Source organism: Vicugna pacos, chromosome 20 (genome assembly GCF_048564905.1).
Source record: "Vicugna pacos chromosome 20, VicPac4, whole genome shotgun sequence".
NCBI lineage: Eukaryota > Metazoa > Chordata > Mammalia > Artiodactyla > Camelidae > Vicugna > Vicugna pacos.
In genome coordinates this window covers 21,760,517-21,779,947 of record NC_133006.1, presented here as the reverse complement: position 1 = coordinate 21,779,947, position 19,431 = coordinate 21,760,517, and the positions used below count along the sequence as shown (strand labels likewise).

General features: G+C 55.1%; 1 protein-coding gene across 9 annotated transcripts in view; it reads right to left on the bottom strand.

The window, feature by feature from the left end:
- GRM4 (glutamate metabotropic receptor 4) overlaps positions 1–19,431 on the bottom strand; it is a 141,408-nt gene that overhangs the window by 21,020 nt on the left and 100,957 nt on the right. For all 9 annotated transcript variants that reach the window (XR_012062208.1, XR_012062209.1, XM_072945225.1 and 6 more), the window contains 3 exons: positions 10,973–11,108; positions 7,858–8,012; positions 5,704–5,844 (listed from right to left, as the gene is read on the bottom strand). Coding sequence is in view for 7 of the 9 variants with exons in the window: in XM_072945225.1 (XP_072801326.1) it covers positions 5,704–5,844; positions 7,858–8,012; positions 10,973–11,108 (432 nt within the window). In the remaining 2 variants the exon portion in view is untranslated. The remainder of the gene's footprint in view (positions 1–5,703; positions 5,845–7,857; positions 8,013–10,972; positions 11,109–19,431) is intronic.

Below are 19,431 nucleotides of genomic sequence, written 5' to 3'. Positions count from 1 at the left end.
TGTAATTGAAATGAGTTTTCAAGGTTGAAAGAATCAGAGTTCCTCCTTCTCTCCCCCCTCACCTCTCCACAGCCCACCCGGCCCCACCACCATCCTCTGGAGTTCTATGCTTGTGTACACAGGCACACATACACTCCCCGACATCAAGGTGCACAAAATCTACCACTTAGACACATGTATTTTCACATCTACCATATAGAGTAGCAACCCACAAGCCTGCGTGCATGTATACACAGCTCTCTACCCGTACGCATGTTCCAACATATCTGAACACAGGTGCAAACATAAACACACACTATGTACACAGCTACACAGTCATCATGACACTCATACAAGCATGTGGTCACTCAGATTTACTGTCAGGCCGAGAAGCCCCACGAGCAGGTCCTGACAAGGATTTGGGTGCAAGTGTTTGACCTGGGAAGTGATGGCTGGAAACACTAGGAGGGGGTAAGGAGGTGAGATGGGGAAGGGAGAGCAGTAACACCAGGTGTGGGGCCCAAGCTCGTGGGGGACTCCAGAAAACTGTATAGCGTACGCCTCAGGGTCATCCCATCCGAGGGGACAAATACCCCAGCTCCCGCCAGTCTTAGGCTGAAGGCTGCCCCCCAGGGGGAATTAACTCCACTGGCTGAGACAGGGCTGGTGAGACCCTCGCGGGGTCTGCGCTCGCAGGTTCAGGTCCACACAAGGAATCTGGCACAGGTGTCTGTGCACAACACACATCTACACACATCTAAATTTGCATTTACATACAAATATGCAAACATACACACTGATTTTCATCCCTTGGGCAAACTCCCAGGGAGTAGTATAAGAGGGTCCCTGGATCCCCACAGGGAGAGCCGTCTGGTACACAGCTCTGCCACAGACCAGCTATAGGACCCAGGTGAAGTAAAATCTATATCCCTCAGATGGAAACCCAGGGCAATAGTACCCACTGAGAGGCCACTGAGACAATTCGAGGAGGCACAGACGTAGAACACACAGCATCATATCTTGTACATAGCGCTCTATAAGCCACAGCTTTCCTCTCCTCCCTAACACTCCTCCGTGGCATAATGCTCCACCCCCAGAGACCTCCAATCCAGTCTTGGGCCACCACTCCATCCTGTCTGCAGCCTGGCACGTGCTGGTTAGCCTTGCCCCCCATGAGATGAGTGGGGTGCCCACCCCACAGAAAGGGGCCTGATATACAGATGAGGGGAGGAGCTGCCACCTGCGCCTGCTGGCCATGCCCCCTCTTTCCTGACTCTGCCTGTGGTTGAGACCTTCTCCCCGTCACCTCCCTGGAACACACAGGTCCTGTCCTGAGGTCAGGCTCCGCTGCCCCAGGGCCTGCTGGCATCCCTCAAAGTCACATGGCAGGCTCCCCTTCCTCATCTAGAATCGCACCCTCCTTCTTCAGCCCCCCACCATGGTTTCTGCCGGCCCCTTGAATTTTCAACCCATCAAGTCATCTGCTTTTCAATTGGGGAACCTCTAAACAACTCAGCCTGGTCTCTGCCATCTCTAAGTCTGTTCCCCCAAACTTGGTCTCAGCTCTCTGCCAACTCCCGTCCCTGGGAACGCTGCCAGCCCTGGGGTCTTGGTGGGTTACTGGCTGGGGCTGATAAGGGATCACCACCTCAGGGGCAAGAAGGTGAAGTGACTCACCCAGCAGGGTGGGCTCCTGTCTTTCTGGCTCCAGGAGCTCTGCAGTGGTACAGCCCAGGGTTCCCCAACCCTGAGCCAGCCTCAGGCCCCTTTTGAAGGAAAACAACTCTGTCCCAGGATGACCCCAGGATGAATATGACCCCAGGATGAAAATACAATCATCAGAAGCTGAAGTCCTGATGGTGACAGTGACTTCCAACTGCAGATGATCACAGTAGCAGAGAAGTTGCCTTTGCAATTGGTAAAGACCACTTGCTGATGAAAATGCAAAGTTCAAGAATCGTCATGGAACTCCTGGGTCTCTAAGAGACTGACCACAAGAATGTGTCTCCAGATGTCCACAGACCCCAGTTTGAGAAACATGACATGGGTGTCAGGGTCAGATGGGAGCAGTTTGAAAGCCCCCGCTCAGCCTCTCACTGGCCTGCTGAGTTACTTAGCATCTCTGAGCTCCCATCCCCTCGTCTGTGAAATGAGGCGGTTCCTGGGACCACTAGAGAAGGTTGATCACTGTAGCAGAGGCCACGCTTGGCACCTGCACAGGACAGCTTGCCCCACACTGGTTCTGAGGCCTACACCCCTCAGCCCTGGAGCCTGGGCATAGCCCTCCCAGACCGGGTCAGACTGCGGCCAGGGGTGAAGGGGAGGCAGCTCTGGGGGCTGAAGTCACAGCTGCCCCGCCATGTGGATGTCTCCTCTCCCCCATCACCCAACCAGGCTCCCTCCCCTTCCAGCAGCATCTGGTTTTCCCTCTGCTGAATCTTTGCTGTCAAAAGAGAAATATGCTCCAATTTCTCCCATTTAAACAAATAAAAACCTTCTATTGACCCCACTTCTCCTCTAGCTAGCATCTCTCTTTCTCCGTTTCTGAGCAAACCTCAGAAGAGTTGTCCCTACTCACCATCAATTTCTCTCCAACATCTCCCTCCTGCCCAACTCCAGCCTGGGTTTTGCACCCACCTCTCCCAGGATTCTCCATATGGCTAGGCCTGACCCTCCCACCCCCATCTCAGTGCCCAGCCAAGAACCTTGGATTCATCCTTGATTTTCTGCCATCTTTGATTCACCTCAAATCCATCAGCAAATTCTGCAGAAGGTATACATTTCTCACCATCTCCATGGCCACCACCTGCTCCGGGGTCCCATCACTTCCCACCTGGACTACAGCACTGCCTCCTAACTGGTCTTCTGCTCTGTCCTTGCCCCCATCTCCGCTCCAGGAAGCAGCCAGAGTGAGTCCATTACAACATAAATCTGATCACATTAATCTTTTTTAAACCCTGCAATAGCTTTGTCTCATTCTGCATTAAAAGACTAAATCCTTACAAACTGCCTGCAAGGCCCACACGATCTGTGCCACCCCACCCCAGCTCACTGACCTTAGCTTCTACCTGTTGCTCTATCTGCTTCAACTGCATGGGCCTCCTCATTGCTCTCCAAACCTGCCAGGCCTGAGCCGACCTCAGGGCCTTTGCACATGCTGTGCCCTCTGCCTGGCACACTCTTTCCCAGTCACCTTCCCAGTAAGGACTTCTGACCTCCTGAATTAAAAGTGCACCATCCATAGTCTCCCAGCACTCTCAGTTTCTCTCCAAGAGGCCTCCTGGATCTGTCCTCCCTGGTCTCACAATCAGGTGCTCTCTGGAGGCCCATGGCTCTGACTGCTGAGACCACGCCATCATATACCGCCTCGTCTGTGAGGCCATATTGTCTCCCACCTGCAGGAGAAGCTTCCCAGGGCAGGTCTATCCCCCTCACAGAGCGTAGCACAGGGCTGGGCACACAGACAGCTTCCTAGTAAATGCAGTTGAATAAATAAGAAGCAGCATTGAGGGGAAAGGCTCAGGATCCCTCTGGCCACCATATGGCTTGTGGTTTAAGCAAATGTGAGATCATCTAATGAGTGGCATGGCCTGGCACATAGCAGGTAATCTCAAATGTTGGTCTTCCTTCCTTTCCCTAGGGGAACTCCTTATATTCCTTTAGGAATGTGGAGGTGGGAAGAGCCTTCTAAGCCAAGCAGGAATAGCAGGAGGGCCCCAGGATTAAGACATCCCTGGAGCCAGATGGCCAGAGTTCAAATCCCAACTCTGCTACGTACTACCTGTATGACCTTAGGCAAGTCTTTAACCTCTCTGTGCCTCAGTTTCCTCATCTGTAAAATGGGTTGCTATGAAGATTAAATGCAAAGCACTAGAACAGAGCTTGACAAGTAATAAATGCTATATAAATATCAGCTGTTATTATTATTGTTGTTATTACTGTTAGCACAGGCTGGGTGATCGGCATCTCCCCACACATCCCCAGCTGCCATGCTGCTATCCTCACTCTCAGAGCTCCCAGCCCCCGGGAGCAGCAGGCAGTAAATTTCTCCTACCTCCTCGTAAACCAGGCCTTCCTGCACTCAGCCGTCACCTGGCTGGCAGTGCTGTCAGAAAGACGGATGCCACATCTGCCTTGTTTACAGCTTTAATTCCCAAGCCCTGCTCCGCGGGCTCCCAGGGAGGGGGCCAGGAGAGGAGGAGGGGGGAGGGCATTTCCTCCCACAGGCCTTGACAGCTGCAGAGACATCCAGCTCAGTGACTCCTGTCTCGCTCAGGTGTGGGGCAATGCACGGGCCATCTACGAGTGCTTCCTGCAGAACACCTCCACGCCTCCTCTGGGAAACCGTGAGAGAGGTAGCTCTGCTGGGGATGGGGCCCTGGGAGAATGGGAGTGGGCAGTATGATTCCTATTTTACAGATGAGGAAACTGAGGCTTCCAGAGGTGAAATGATCTGCCCGAGGTCACACAGTTAGGAAGTAACCATTTGGGTACCCACCCACTTCTTGCCACCTCAAGACACACCAGCCCAATCTCCCACTGCCAGTATCTGCCGCTCTCCTGAGACATGCAGTTGGGTAATTTAGCAGCCCAAGTCTGGAAGAATGGGAGGCCAGCATCTTCCCTGCAACATGTCCCCGCAGCCAGTTCAGTGACCCCTTGCTCATCAAGGTCTCTGCCCGAGCTGCACCAACCAGTCCAGGAGGATATAAGAGGGAGTGCACCATCCTTGCATGGGCACCGCTCAGGCTGAGGGGTACCCAGGGCCCTCCCAATGTCCCTGAGGCCAGGTCCTGCTGCAGAGCCACCACACCACGAGCACACAAGGACTCACATCCACATGTATCAAAAGTGAACACACCAAGATGGCTACCATGGGGGGCTGAGGACCTAGAGCTCAGAGCTGGGTCCAAATCCTGCTCTACCACCTTCCATCTGTGGGAACTCAGGTCCTTTTTCTTAACTTCTCTGAGCCTCCGTTCTCCAGCCTGTAAAACAGACCCATTGTCCCATCTTCCTGTGGCTCATTCCCTGTTCTTTTCAGGACTCTGCTCAAATGTCACCTTTCCTAGAGGCCATCCTCTCTCTTATCGATTTTGTTTGTTTTGACTGCACATTTTTCTTCTGATACAATCCATAGTTTACTTATTTATCTTGTTTATTGTCTGTCCCTCCTATTAGGATAAAAACTCCAAGAGATTTTTGATTCTTTCATTCATTGCTATATCCACGGTGCTTAGAACAAGGGCCAGGCACTGCGAATCAAACTGGTGTCTGCTGAGTGACTGAGGGAATCCCAAGTGGTTAGAGATGGTTTCTGTAAAGTGCTCAGACTGGTGAACATCAGAAGCCACAGAGCGGCTGGGGTCACTTCCCTGTGGGACATCCAGATGAAGCCCAAGGCGGCCACAGACAGAAGAAAGCCTCTGCCAGACCCAGGAGCCCCTTCCCCCACTCAGCAGCATCACCCTAAGCCCACCCACAGGCAAGGCCCTGGTGTCAGACCACGATTCAGCCCTGGCCCTGCCCCTTTGGGCCCCCAATTCCACACCCAGGTGCCACCGCCTAGGCCCCTGGACAGTACAGCTCCTGCAATAATGTCCCATAGCACCCCCTACCCAGGGTTCTCAGACTCCCCACACACACAGTCCCATCCCTTCCGGGCCCATCCTGGCCCCTCCCCCTGAGGCTCAGCCCCAGGCCCCGCCCCGTGCTCATGCTCACTGGTGCACTTTTTGACGTGGCTGCCCTTCTTGAGTGCGTGGCGGCTCAGCTTGCAATGAAAGTTGTCCTCCCAGAACTCAGCAAACCAGATGTTGCGCCGGTTGTTATCCAGCGTGCGGCTGGAGAAGTAGCGGTCAAAGCCTGACAGGGAACCAGGATGTCAGGACCTCGGCCTCTCTTCCCCGCCCACTCCCAGCCCTTCCCTCTGCTTCCCGCAGCCTTACAGGGCCCAGGCAGAGGCAGGGCTGAGGGAAGAAGGCATTCTCTGATCCCGGGACCAGCTGGACAAAATAAAACGTGGAGCATTTCATTTCCTTCATAGAGAAAAGAGCTGTATTAAGTTCCAGGGGGGGCATGTGTAATCTCACAACTGCTGCCTTAATGGAAGTGAAGCACAGGAAAAAGATAATTCTCCTGCTTTTTAACCACCAAAATGATAATATGGGGCCTCTTTGAGGAGCCACCTGGGCGTCCTGAGAGTAGAGCAGAGAGGCTAGTCGGGGGCAGGGGCGCCCAAGCCTGGGAGCACCTAAGCTCTCTGGTTCTGAAGAGATCGGACCAGAGAGTGTAGGGAGTGATCCAGGTCACACAGCAAAATGGGGACCCGGATCTTCTCCATTCAAGTCCAGAACCTCCCCATCACTGACAGAGGCAGCCTCCTCCTCCAAATGCTGCAAGGAACTAAGCAACTCTGCTCTAAGCCCAGAAACACCTGCCCTAGGTGGGCAGGCTGGTGGTGAATCACGCCTTCTGTCTCCTCTCAGGGCCCTTCTGCATCATGACTGTTCTGTGAAAGGTGCACAGTTGACCGAGCTGCTGGGGATGGGCCTGACGGCCTGAAAGTTCAATGGGGCCACACCAATCAGTGAGCTTCCTGTCTACGGCAGGGTCCAGTGGAGGCTCAGTGACCACCTGTCGGAGCTGTAAGGGAGGTGCTGGCACTGGTGGGGGACTGGCCTAAAGTCGAGTGTCAACCTTGACACTGCTCACACTGGGCCTGATCATTCTTTGCTGGGGCAGGGGGCATCCTGTGCATCACGGGATGTTCAGCAGCACCCCTGGCCTTTACCCACAAGATACCAGAAGTATCATTCCCCAATTGTGATAACCAAAATGTCTCCAGACATTGCCACTTGATCCTTGAGGGTCAAAAGCACCCACAGATGAGAACTATGGCTCTAAAGGCTTCTCTAATGTCCCAGAGAGAAAAGAGACTTGTCAGGCAAGTCTTGGCACCCTGCAATTTAATAGCCACTTTGTGTCACTTTCAGCCACTATATGTCACTTCATCTCTCTGAGCCTTAATGTATTCATCTACTAAATGTGGATAGAAGTTTTTCGTGGGGTTGCGGGGAAGACTAAATGAGATGTCTGCAAGGGGCCTGGCATTTCTGGGTACCAATAGCCATAGTTATTGTTACTTTATGTTTATTATGGCTTAAGGCTGAGTGGGTAGTGTAGAAACTTCTGCTGCCTGTGTTCCCTCTGCCTCGAGTAAACAGAGGACACTGCTGTGTGACCTTACGCATGTCCCTCCCCTGCCCAGGACTCGGTATCCTGGAAAGTTTGGTGGAGGCAGATGCTTGCAGGCCTTTCCAGCTCCACCAGTGCTAGACTGTACTGAATGGAGCAAGAGTGGAGGAGAAGGCCCTGGGAACCTGCCTCCCCCATGGTGAGGACAGTGAGGTCCCTGCCAAATCGGGCCGTTAATGGGAACTTCATGCCTCACTCACAGAGAGGTTCCAACCAGAGCAATCTGTTCCTGACCAGGGTGACTGTGGGTTTGGCCCCAGGAGGAAGGGATGCCAGGCAGGGCAGGCCAGACTCCTCAACATCTAGGACTCGCCAGACCCAGGCAGGCTCTGCAGGGAGGCCCCTGTCCCCCAGCACAGGGCAGAAATATCTGGAAAGGGAGGAAGAAAGGTCCTAAATCTCGATTGGAATCCTGCTGGGTAGAATGTGGCCAGAAAGGCCTCCCAGCCCAGAACCTGAGCACAAAGAAGCTATGAGCCAAGGAAGAGGAAAGACAGGATGCAGGAAGATGAGAAGCAGGAGAGGCAGGGAGTCGGGGGATAGTCGGGGGTGACAGTGACAGCGGTGGTGGATGATGTCAGGTAAGAGCAGCGGGCGCACCGCCCAAGCTGCTGGGCCTACCTCGCACGGACATCCTCTTGGGGAGGATGGTCACAGCCCCCTCAGCCACCTCCTCCAGGTGCAGCACAGGTGCGATCTTGGAGCCCCAGCTGTCCGAGCCCATCCAGAAGAAGTGGCCTGTCTGGTTGGCCTTCCGTGCTGCCTCCAGCACACGCCTGAGGGAACACACACCAGCCCAGCCCAGCCGTGTCTGCCCACAAAACTGCCCCCACCCCTGGTCACACCTGTCTCCCTCACAGCCCACACCTGGACCTCTCACTCCTCATCCATGTGAGTCCTGGGCTCAGAGTTGCCCCAGAACCCATGCCAGTACCCCAGGCCCATGGTCCCCTGGTGCCCTGGCCCATAAGCCCATAGGCCCACAGCTACCCCTCTCACCTCTCCTTGCACCCCTATCCCCTGCCTGTCTCCTGGGTCCGCCCCTGCCTATAGGAGCAATGTGCTTCCCAGACCCACTCCTGTCCCCTAGGACCAAATCTGTCCCTGCAAACACCACACCTGTTTCCCTAGGTTTGGATCTGCCCTGTGTCTGACTCAGGCCCCTGGAACTACATCTGCACAGGCCCTGTCCTCTAAGGTTCATGCCACCTTGGTCCCTAGTTTTTATTTTTATATCCATATTTATATCCACTGTCTCACATACACAACACACACACACCCCTCTACACCCTCCCCCTCTTCATCCCACCTCCTTCTGTGCCAAAAGTCCAGGTCCTTCAAAGACCTGCTCCCCACATCAACCTGGATGGATGAAAAGGAGCGGGCAGCCAGGTGCTCCCCCTTTCCCCGGCCTACAGTGACAGTGGTCCTAATCAAGTCAGGGGTCCTGGAGCCCAGCACAGGGCTGAGCCCACATGCAGCGCTCAATCAGTGCTTACAGGATGCATGAGCTAAGTGGCCCCTCAAACACATCTTCTAGGAGGAGAAAGACAGGAAGGACTGGGCAGACTTCTCCCAACGCAGCTCTCTCCATGGGGAGAGACTGGAGCCGAGAGGAAGCAAACAACTTGCTCAAGATCCCACAGCACCTAAGAGGCCAGGAGACTAGAAACTGGCCAGGCCCCTCCCATGGACAAGGCCAGGACACAGACTCCAGGGGTTGGGTGGAGGATGCTGGGCCTGTGCAGGAGGTGGCCAGCTAGGGCAGGACCGCCTGCGGCTGCCAGGGAAAAACAGGTTTCCAGGCCCAAGAGCCCACACCTTCCCTCCTCCATCATCTCCTGATTCACGACATTGCCAGGCTCCCAAACCTGCTGCAGCCCCCGCAGGGCACATTAATTGGAGGTGAGGATGCTCTCAGAACCCACACCACAGCCCTATTAATACCCGCCTGCATCCGGCCAGCCAGAGATGACCAGAGATCCCAAGCCTCAATCTCTGCAAAGTCACCTGGGTTTATTTTTACTTCTGTTTGCTTCTGAAAATGCATGTGGATTTCCAGAAATGCGCCCCACCCCCTCCACCAACACACATACCCAAAAGCTGCTCAGAGAGCCAATCTAAGGCCCTTCCCCCTTTCCCCCTAAGGTGCCTCTTCTCTGGGATTTGTGGTCCAGAGCCTTCCGCCTTCCCTCCCAGAATGTGGGTCCACCTGAGCTGCGCAGGGGGCTGGAGTGGGTGGGGTGGGACCTGAGGAGGGCTGGGCTTTGGGGTGGGAGTGGGGGCAGGAGTACAGGGACTGGTGATTGGAGGGAAAAAGAAAAACTCAGAGGAGTCCCTCCACCCCCCAGTTGCTGGCTGACCTATGGCCACAGGACCGTCCAGAGCCAGAATTTAGAGGACCTGAAAGCTTTGAGGGGGTTGGGAGCAGCCTCTGTTTTCAGCTTGGAGGTGTCAGATGGACCCTGAGGACTCCCACTGCCTGATCTTTTGCTGCCTGAGAAATACTTATTAGAACTGGTCCTTTTAGCTTTTGAGGCCTTAGTGATCTTCCGGAACCTTGCCCTCCATCCCTGTAGGGACCTGACAATGTCTCCTGGGGGGACATCTGTTTTGCTGCAACTCAGGAGTCCAGGATGGGGTCTTTACAAGTGGGAAATAGTGTTGGAAAGAAAGGGACCCAGAGTGGATGGTTAGCAGTGGGGCGGGAGCCGAGTAGGGGCAGGGCAGACTGGGCAGGCTGGGCTGGGCAGGTAGGCAGGGGAGGCCGGAGGGCACAGCGGGCTCTGACAGCCCAGGCCAGCTATGGGAGGGAGGAGGCTGGGGAGGACCATATCTACTATCTCACCCTCCTCTGCAAATGCAGAGTGTGCCTCCCCTACCAGACTCTGAGCAGGGCCTGTGTCTCCTCCCAGATTGCGGAATGAGAGTCAGGTCCATTTTCAGTCCCAGAGAGGTGGTAGCAGAGAAAAGGCAGAAAGAAGGCAAGTGGGTTAGGAGGGGTGTTCAGAGGCCACCTTTTAAGGGCATGTGAGTGTCTGACCTGCAACTCAGGACCCAGGGGCAGATGTGCTGAGAGGTGGGCTGGTCCAGGGTTTCTGCTCTGCATGGTTCTGGCACCCAGAGGCCACCTGCCCCAACTCTGCAGATGCGAAGACTGAGGCCCAGGGAGGAGCGATACTGCCAACAGTGAGTGTGGCCCCAAGCCAGACTAGAACTAGAACCACAGCCCAGGCCTCTTCCCACTACTCTGAGCTCACCAAAGAAAGGAAGGAGTGGCTGAGGGGTGGCCAGACCACCCCATGTCAGCCTCTGCTCTAAGCCCCTTATGCACACTCCTGCATTCAGGGCTCAAACAACACTATGTAGCAGGCATCCTTAACTCGTTTTTTTAAAAAACAGACAAAAGGCCCAGAGAGGTTGAGAAAGTTGCCTGAGGTCACACAGCTAACAGGAGGAGTAGAACCTAGGTGCCCCAAGCCCACAGCCTTAGTCCCCCCATTAAAGTACCTGTTTATCACCCCCAGTTGGTAGAATGGATGCAGGAAACAGGGAGAGGGAAAAAAGGGGGCCCCATTAACAGTAGCCTGTGTCCCAGCCTGAGGGGTCTCCCAGCCCACACACTCACTGGCTCACCCCATCTCTCTGGACCCCAGGGTGTGTCAGGCTTGTCTAGGAAGGTCTCCCGCAGGGATCCCTAGCTCTCAGCCCCCGCCCCACTGCCTCCTGCCCTCACCTGATGTCGTCCTCATTGGCAAAGATGATGATCGCCCTGGCGTTCGAGGTCTCCAGGAGGCGCCGGATGATCTTGTCAAACTCCCCGGGCTTCGGTTCCCGTGGTATCTTGACTGACTGGGCGATGCACACACCCCCTGCAGAAGGGTACCAGTCAGCCTGGGGCAGACAGGGTCTCTCCCCCAACCACACTCCAGGGGGGTCCCACGTTCCCCTAGCCTGATGCTTAGCTCCCAGGTGCTGATCTCTGAACATGAGCTGTGAAGTCAGAACAGCCACAGTGCAAATTTTAGCTTTGCTAGTCATGAGCCATATGACCCTGGACATGCCACTTAAGTTCTCTGTGCCTCAGTTTCCCCATATGTACAAACAGGTTGCCAGCAAGAGGCAACAGAGCATCATAGTTAGGAGCTAGACTGTCTGGGTTCAAATTTCAGCCATGCTACTTAATGCTGTGTGATTTCAGGCTGATTACTGAACCTCTCTGTGCCTCAGGTACATCATCTATAAAGTGAAGATAACAACACTACCTATTTTGTAGGGTTGTTATAAAGCTAAGTGAGTTCATACATATAAATACAATAATATCTGGCACATAGCAAGTGCTTAGTAAACACTGGTTATTTTCAATGTAACCACTTCATATGGTTTTTGGAGGAGTAAATCTGAGAATGACAGCAAATTGTCCACCCTGGGTCATTAGTGCCTCCAACCCCCACATCCACACACACCTCTGAGGGCTCTAGTCCCCAGGCCCTGTGCTCATTAACAGGTTCTTGGTAAGAGCAGCACGCACGGCAAGTTTCTCGCACTAGAAAGAGGGCTGCCCCATGCCAGGTGCCTGCCAGGCGTGGGGCCACATGACACACACAATCTCACACCACCAGGAAGTAGAACCCCTGGTTCTCTGTAACATCCACAGGCCTCTGACCCACCCTGACCAGCACCTCCCTTACTTTCTGCTACTTTCAGGCAAACCAAGCCCCTCAAGTCCTCCTAAGACACCCAAAGAAGTCCCAAGCCCCAGAGGAGAGCATGGCTACCAGGAGCTCCTGGAGAAGGGAGAGAAGGAGAAAATAAGAGAGAGTATGGGGGCAGGACTGGGCACCTCCAGTCCCGGATCACATAGAGAGCCAGAGGGAGCCAGTCTGCTGCCCACAGCGCTGGCCTGGCCCTAACAGTGGCCGGGCAGACGCTCAGCTCCCAGCTAAACCCTCCATATGGTTTCTTTCCAGTTAGAAAGTGGGCCAATTGTGACGTTTCTCTCGCAATCTGGGGAAACAGATGGACAAAAGGAGAAGGCTGGACAGGAAAAGGATGAGCCACCTGGCTCCAGAAGGGAGGAGGGGACCAGGGGGCCAGCGGAGAGGGAGGCAGGGGATGGGAGTTAATTGTTCCGAATAGGGAGAAACGCTTAGGCTAAGTCATATTTCTGGCTGATGCTCCCTGAAGAAGTTGCACGGGATGGTCCTACCTGACACCTCAGGGTACATCTTAAATGCTTCGTTTTGCTGGTGAAAGGAGAGTTAGGTGGCCACAGCTCTGTCAGCTAGAATGTGAGTGAGTCACAAGATCCTCAGAAATGAGCGCTGGTCTAAGCAGGGTGGGATATTCTTACAACCACAAGGGTCAGGGGACTGGAGGGGAGTTTGGGGGCTTTTGCCGAGCTCAATTACTAGTGAACGTTCATAGAGTGTCTGATGCAGATTGCATATTATTCTGAACATTTTACATGGATTCACTCATCTGAGGTTAGTATTATCAGCACAGTGCCACCCCAGGAGAGCCAGCCCCTTAGTCCCTGGGCTGAGGCCCCCTGAGCAGCCAAGCTGACAATTCCATCGATGGAGATGCTGTGGTGGGAGTAGGGGCAGGGTATAGCTCAGTGGCAGAGCACATACTTAACATGCATGAGGTCCTGGGTTCAGTCCCTAGTACCTCCATATAAATACATACATACATACATACATACATACATACATACATACATACATACATACCTAATTATCTCCCCTACAAAAAATAAAATTAAGTGTAAAAAAAGGATGCTGAGGCACAAAGAAGTTAAGTGGCTTCCCCAAGGTCACGCAGATAGTCGGGGACAGAGCAGGGGTTCGAATGCAGGCCATCCGGCTCCTTGTGGCTACCTACCAGCCAGCCCAATGTGTCACGACAGGCCACGTGGGGAACGGGAACGGGTTGGGAAGTGGAGTCAGGGAACACATGGGGCCCATGAGCTTGTTTGGGCACAGGATCTGCCCTGGAGTAAGTACCCACCGGTGTCACTGGCCCCACAGAGAGAAACCAAGTGCCCATGGGGCCCCCTGGCATCACTGCCCAATTGTCAGCTTGGCTGCTCAGGGGGCCTCAGCCCAGGGACTAAGGGGCTGGCTCTCCTGGGGTGACACCAGCTTCCAGTAGTAAGTGGCACAGTATCTGCCTCAACAGCCCTCCTCGCCCCTTGGCGCAGCTAGAGAGGACTGGGGAGGACTGGAGAGGGACCAGCATTCACTGAGCACCCATTGCATGCCGGGCACTCAATAAATCCTCACATGCCCTGGGGCAGGCATTTCACAGATGAGGAAACAGGCTCAGAGGTGCTGAGTAGTCTGACAGAGGTCACACAGGCAGTAAGTGGGGCTGTAACCAAGTCTGTGTCCACAGCCTCTCTCAGGAAGAGAAAGGAGAGACCCCAGTCACTGGGTCTCTGTTAACCCCCATCTCCTGCAGCTCCCCACCACCTCTGGGAAGACCCCAAGTCTAACCCCTGCAGTGAGTGCTGGAACATCCCTGTACCCCCCTGGGCCCCACCAGCCCACCCACCTCTCCCAGCTCCCTAATTCCCACCCCCACCCTCACTGGGACCCTGCAGTGAGTGCCCAGCCCCACATGGGGCTGCCCACCCCTCCTCAATCTGGCTCCTGAAATCCTACCTTTGCCTGAGGACAGGCTCTTTCCTGGCCAGGCCTCCCCTGACCGCTGGAACCCTGCACCGCCCCCAGGCTCCAGGCAGCTGCCCTGACTTGAACGTGATAAGGAGACTCCACTACCGAAACTTGATACGGGTTTCCTGTTGTATTTTGTGGTCTCTGCGCCCTTTCCCTGTGTGGTTTTGTGACCTTTCCCATTGTTCTCCAGGTCCAGCCGATGTGTTAGTGCCCGTGTCTGCCTCCAGCTGCACTCCCCAAGGGCAGGGCCAGCTCTGCGTGTTCATTCATTCATTCACTCATTCGAGAAGTGCCCTGCTCAGTTCCTGGCATATTCAGTCCTTAAGAAACAATAGCAAATAAAACCCCTTCCTTGGGAGCTCAGTCTAGTTGGGAAGCAAGATCGGAAGAGAGAGCAACCAGCCCAGGAGGGGCACAAGGAGACAGCACTGCTGGCCACACGGGTGGCAGGGAAGGCCTGCTGGGTGCCAGGCCCACTGCATGCTTCCCCAGACACCACGTGTCCCATGACACTCCCTGCCCAACATGCTACCACTGCCTTTCCTTCACTGAGTCAACAAATGTTTGCTGAGCACCTACTATGTGCCTGGCACCGTTTAGATGCTGGGATGCAGCTGTGAGGAGGGCAGAGCCTCTGATCATACAGCTTACACTGCAGGGTGGAGATCTGAAAACACCTGGGAGGCAGGGCAGAGGAGGAAGCAAGCAGAGCGATGCAATGGAGGGAGGCTGGGGGCTGCAGCCCCGCACTCCACCCAGCTTCATCCTAGGGGACAGGGAGGCTGCAGCCTGGCCATACAGCTGAAGCACAGAGGCAGATTTGAACTCTGCTCTGACTTAGCTCTGGGGGCTGCTGCCTTGCCTGAAAGCCAGGAATTGAAAATACTTTGGACTTGTAAATCCCACCCTCAAATGACAGATCATTGCCAAAAGGACCTCGTTTTTCTGTCCTCCACTGCCTGGGATTGTCCACTTCCGGCTCCCTCCATCAGCACAGACGATCCAGGGAGCTTGTTTGAGGCTGGGCCATGGAGACCTACAGGCACTAAGGGACAGGCTGGGGAGTCGGTCAGCCTGGTTTTCCACCTGAGGTGTCTCCCTGATGCTCCGGGGGACTTGGGTTTACACACAGCGCAATCACTACACCTGTGCTCAGCTTCTTCTTCCCCCAGCACCCTCCTTGAACCCCACGGGATGGCTCTCTCCATTCCATCGATCTAAATAAATCCTCTCCCCTCGCTCCAAGCAGCCCCCAGATCCCCTGCCTTCATGGCACCCCAACTCATGGGCTGTGCCTACCCTGGTGGTTCAGGGAAGGCCGAAAGAAAAGCCCTACCCCCACCCCAGGGCAGCCTGCTTTCACCCAGGCTCACCCCAGGTGGGGACAGTCGGGGGACCCGGGCTCTCCTGTTCCTCCCCAGAGCCCTCAGCCACATCCTCCAGGCCCAGGAATCCTCTCACCCCCTGTTTCTTCATTCTCTCCCTCAACAGGACATCCACTCTTGCCAGCCCCTGGGGCAAGGCTTAGGCCCCTCCCAGGAAGCAGCTAAGCAGCCAGCCCCCAGGCAGTGGGGCAGAGAGGTGACCAGATAGGGCACCGCATCCACAGCTCCTGGGGACTCAGCGCCTATCCCCTCTTGCTCCAGTACCCAGGGCCCTGGGATCGCATTCTGCAACCCAGGCTGTTACCTCTGCCCAAGAAGCACCCCGGGCTCTGGGCTCCAGACTTGGAAGGAGAAAAATCCTCCTCCAGAGCGTGGAGCAATTTCCCTGCAGCTGCACAGTGCAGGGGGTGCAGCGAGGCCTGCCTTCCCCCAGCCCAGAAACAGCTGCAGGAGGTCCAGCAAGACCTGGCTCCTCTTCCCCTTTTCTTTCTTTCTTTTTCTTTTTTTTTTTTTTTTTGGTCCTTTTAACTCTAAAAAGAGAGAAAAACAATGAAAGACAAATCCAGGAAATCAAGTGGAAAAATCTACATTATCGCAAAATATGAAGGCAGCAAACTGCAACACAGAAGAGAAAGTGGGGGTTGTTACACAACCTGAGAGCATCCCCCAGGCTCCTGGCAGAGAGAGGGGTCGGGGAAGGCATAACTTGGCCCCCTGTGGTCACACGAAGACAAACACACACACACACACACACACACACACAGTTAATTCTCTCCCTGTCCCTCCTTCTTTCCTTCTCACTCTGAAAACCAGGCTCTCAGGAAAGGGAGCTACTCAGAGGGTAAGGGATGAACATGGTACTACCTTTGTTTTCAGCCAGGAACGAGGTCCTTGTCTAAATAAACGGAGCTGTGTGGTGGATTCCAGGCAGCCAAGCTGTGGCTGGAAGGGTGTCTGAGGTCGGGAAGACGTCCAAGCCCTGAGTGAACGTCCCCTAACCTGTGGCTGTTCAGAGTGAGCGGGGATGGGGGGACAGTGAGGGGGGCCCCACTCCAGCCAGCTCTGGATTCAGCTGGGTCTGGGACTCCACGGAGGGCTCAGGGCTCTCCAGGGGTCGGCTCAGTCCTGGTTCACGGCCATCAGCCCCCTTCCTGCTCCCACTACTGGTTCTTCTCCCCACCATCCAGTGTCCACTGCAGCCTATTTCTAAAGCACAGATCATCTGACATATGGCTCCCTGCCTGCCACCCTTGGTGGCTCCCCACCTGTGTGTGTGTGTGTGTGTGTGTGTGTGTGTGTGTGTGTGTGTGTGTGAGAAACACCCAAGGCCCACATATCTCCCTCAGTTCTGCAACGTCCAGCCTCGCCCTGGTCCCTACAAAAACCCACCATCTGACCACACCTGCTGCCCCAGCAGGCCTTCTCAGAGGCTGCTCCCTCCGCCAAGAGTGCCCCTCTGGCCCCCCATCGCAGCCCTTCCCTCACGGAGGCCTGCTTATCTCCTCGGTGTCCGTCTCTCCACTCTGGGCTTCAAGGGGCCCAGCACACAGGCTCACCAGCTCAGAACAGGCCATGACCCACACTTGCTGGATGAATGAGCCACTGAGTGCCTGACTGATAGGGTTGGGAGGACCAGCAAGGCAGGAGCTGCTGGCATGAGCATGGGGTCAGAGGCTCTGTAGGAATCCAAGGTGACCAAATGCTCAAAGCTTCCCATCTCCTCTGGGGACCTACCAGACCCCCTCAGCCCACTGTGACCTCCCTTCTGAGCCACCACCTGGTCACACTGAGTGTCCAGAAGTCTGTATACACAGACAGTGGGCAACCACTTAGTGCCAGGCTGTGGGCTGCAAAATCTATGCACAGTACCTGCCCTGCAGGACTGGCTTGCAGGGTCTGAGCACACGTTGGGCTGGACACCTGCACTTCAGGACCTCTTTGTCAGCCCTGCCTTCTGTTGGGAGCTTACTTCTCCACCTAGATGCAAATTCCCTGCTGTGAGTGCTCAGGAAACATGCATGCAGAAGAGCCAGTGGAAAAGTATAAGATAGCTGTGCAAATCGGCGGGGCCCCAAGGGCCTGGCCGAAGACCCCTGGGCCAGCAGAGAAGGGCATGAGAGCAGGGTGACTCCAGCCCTCAGGAGGCAGTGAGCCCACTACAAGAGATTTGACTGGAGCCAGAAAGACCCAGGTACTAAGGGACAATGAGGGGAAGACAGTCACCCCGTTTCCCACCTATAAATATCTCCCATCAAAGGTTTGTGCAAAGCATGAACATTGCACCTGCTTTCAGCTTCCTCCTCCCCTCCAGTCGGAGACAAGAGGGGAGGATGCTCACTCTACTGCTTCCTGGCTGAGTGACTTTGGACAAGATACTTAGCCTCTCTGAGGATCAGGTTTCCCATTTGAAAAATGGGGATGGACTTAAAGAAACTACCTGGTGGGGTTGGAATGAGGGTCACATGCGATGGTGTCTGTGAAGGCCTGAGTCTGCCTCCCAGAGCAAGGTCTCTGGGCAGTAAGCAAGTCCTAGTTGGGGTGGGGGCTGCTGAGGTAGAGGGGGTGGGGCAGGAGCTGAGAGGACAGAGACCTTATCACCCAGCTCAGGTCAGGACCCAGGGCTGGTGAGACATGCTCAAGGGACCAGGGACAACAGGAGAAACCAGGAACTGTCCCCAGGGACAGGGTACTGGGCAGAACCTGGGGCCTTAGCCTAGAGGCCCAGGGACTGTCCAAGGCAGGACACACATACTTTCTTTCCTGAACATTCTCAGCACACCCCACCCTAGCATCACTCCCAGTGCCCCCAACAAACACACCCTCACAAAATCACATACCACACATCACTACAACCTCACATAATCTCATAGTCCCAAGCCCTCAGAGACACACAGCCCTACCCCATCGTGGGGATGGAATCTGGCGACAACCTCATACTCAGACTCACAGCCACAAGGACGTGCACATGGCCACACAGTCACACCTCCCACAATCCCACAGCCACACAAGCTCATGCAGTAACAACACAGCTTCACACAGTCTCACTCACCACATACCACCTCCCACAGTCACCCTACACACAGCCACAGAGCCAGGCACCCAAGTTAGGTGTCCCTACCTTCTTAGAGCCGCCAGCCAGCCCAGGCCACACCTTAGCATCATCAACACCTCGCCTTTGGCCTTTGCTACAGGTGCGGGGTTGGGGGGCTGGCTAGGGAGTGCTAACAGGGGTGGGGTAGTGATTGGATGGAGGGGGACCACACCTCTGTCATCCAACAACTATTTAGCAAGCCGCCTCAGTGGTCCCACTGGGCAAAGCCCTCATCTTCCCTCAGAAAACAGGCCATCCACTCACCCACCCTGCACCTGTGGAGAACCAGACTGGACCTGCAGGTACTAGGGACACAGGCATCAGAGGCTGGCCTGCTGTGACACAGGAGGCTGAGTCTGGGCACAGATGGGGCCCACATCCCATCTAATCACCTACATGATAAAAGCCAAGTCACCCAACCTCTCTGAACCCCCATCTCACATCTGTAAAGTGAGACAGCATTGCCCCCCCTTCCCAGACAGGGCCGGGGTGTCATGAGGAGGAAAGCGGTCACCTATGGACAGGCCCGGCCCCAGCGGGGATATTTTGGGGAGGGAGAGGCGGCAGGTTGTGGGGGACCCGCCAGGGCAGCCGTGGGGCTCAGAGCACCTGAGCTGAGCGCTGCTGTCCCCTTCCCGGGAGGCTGCTGGGCAGCGCAGGATGTTCTGAGCTGCATTATTCATGGCGCTCAGCTCTGAGCAGAGGGAAATTTGCTGAGTGATTGACCTAATATCTTAACACAAACCCATTTAGGCAAAACACCTTTGAAGCGAGAAAGGCGGAAAAAAAAAGAGAGAGAGAGAAGGAAGCGAAGGTGTTTAGAGGCAAGTGGCGGGGAGGGCACAAGGAGACTGGTGGTTCCTGGCCAGCCCCCACCCCAGCACCCCCGAGTCCCCTCGCCCAGTCCAGCCCCCCCAGGTCCCCTCACCCTACTCTCAGTGGCCATGCTGGACATGCCTCAACTAAGGGAATGCCACACAGATTTGGTTCAGAGAGGGAAGGGAGTCTGCCCAAGGCTCACACAGCAAGTCAAGCC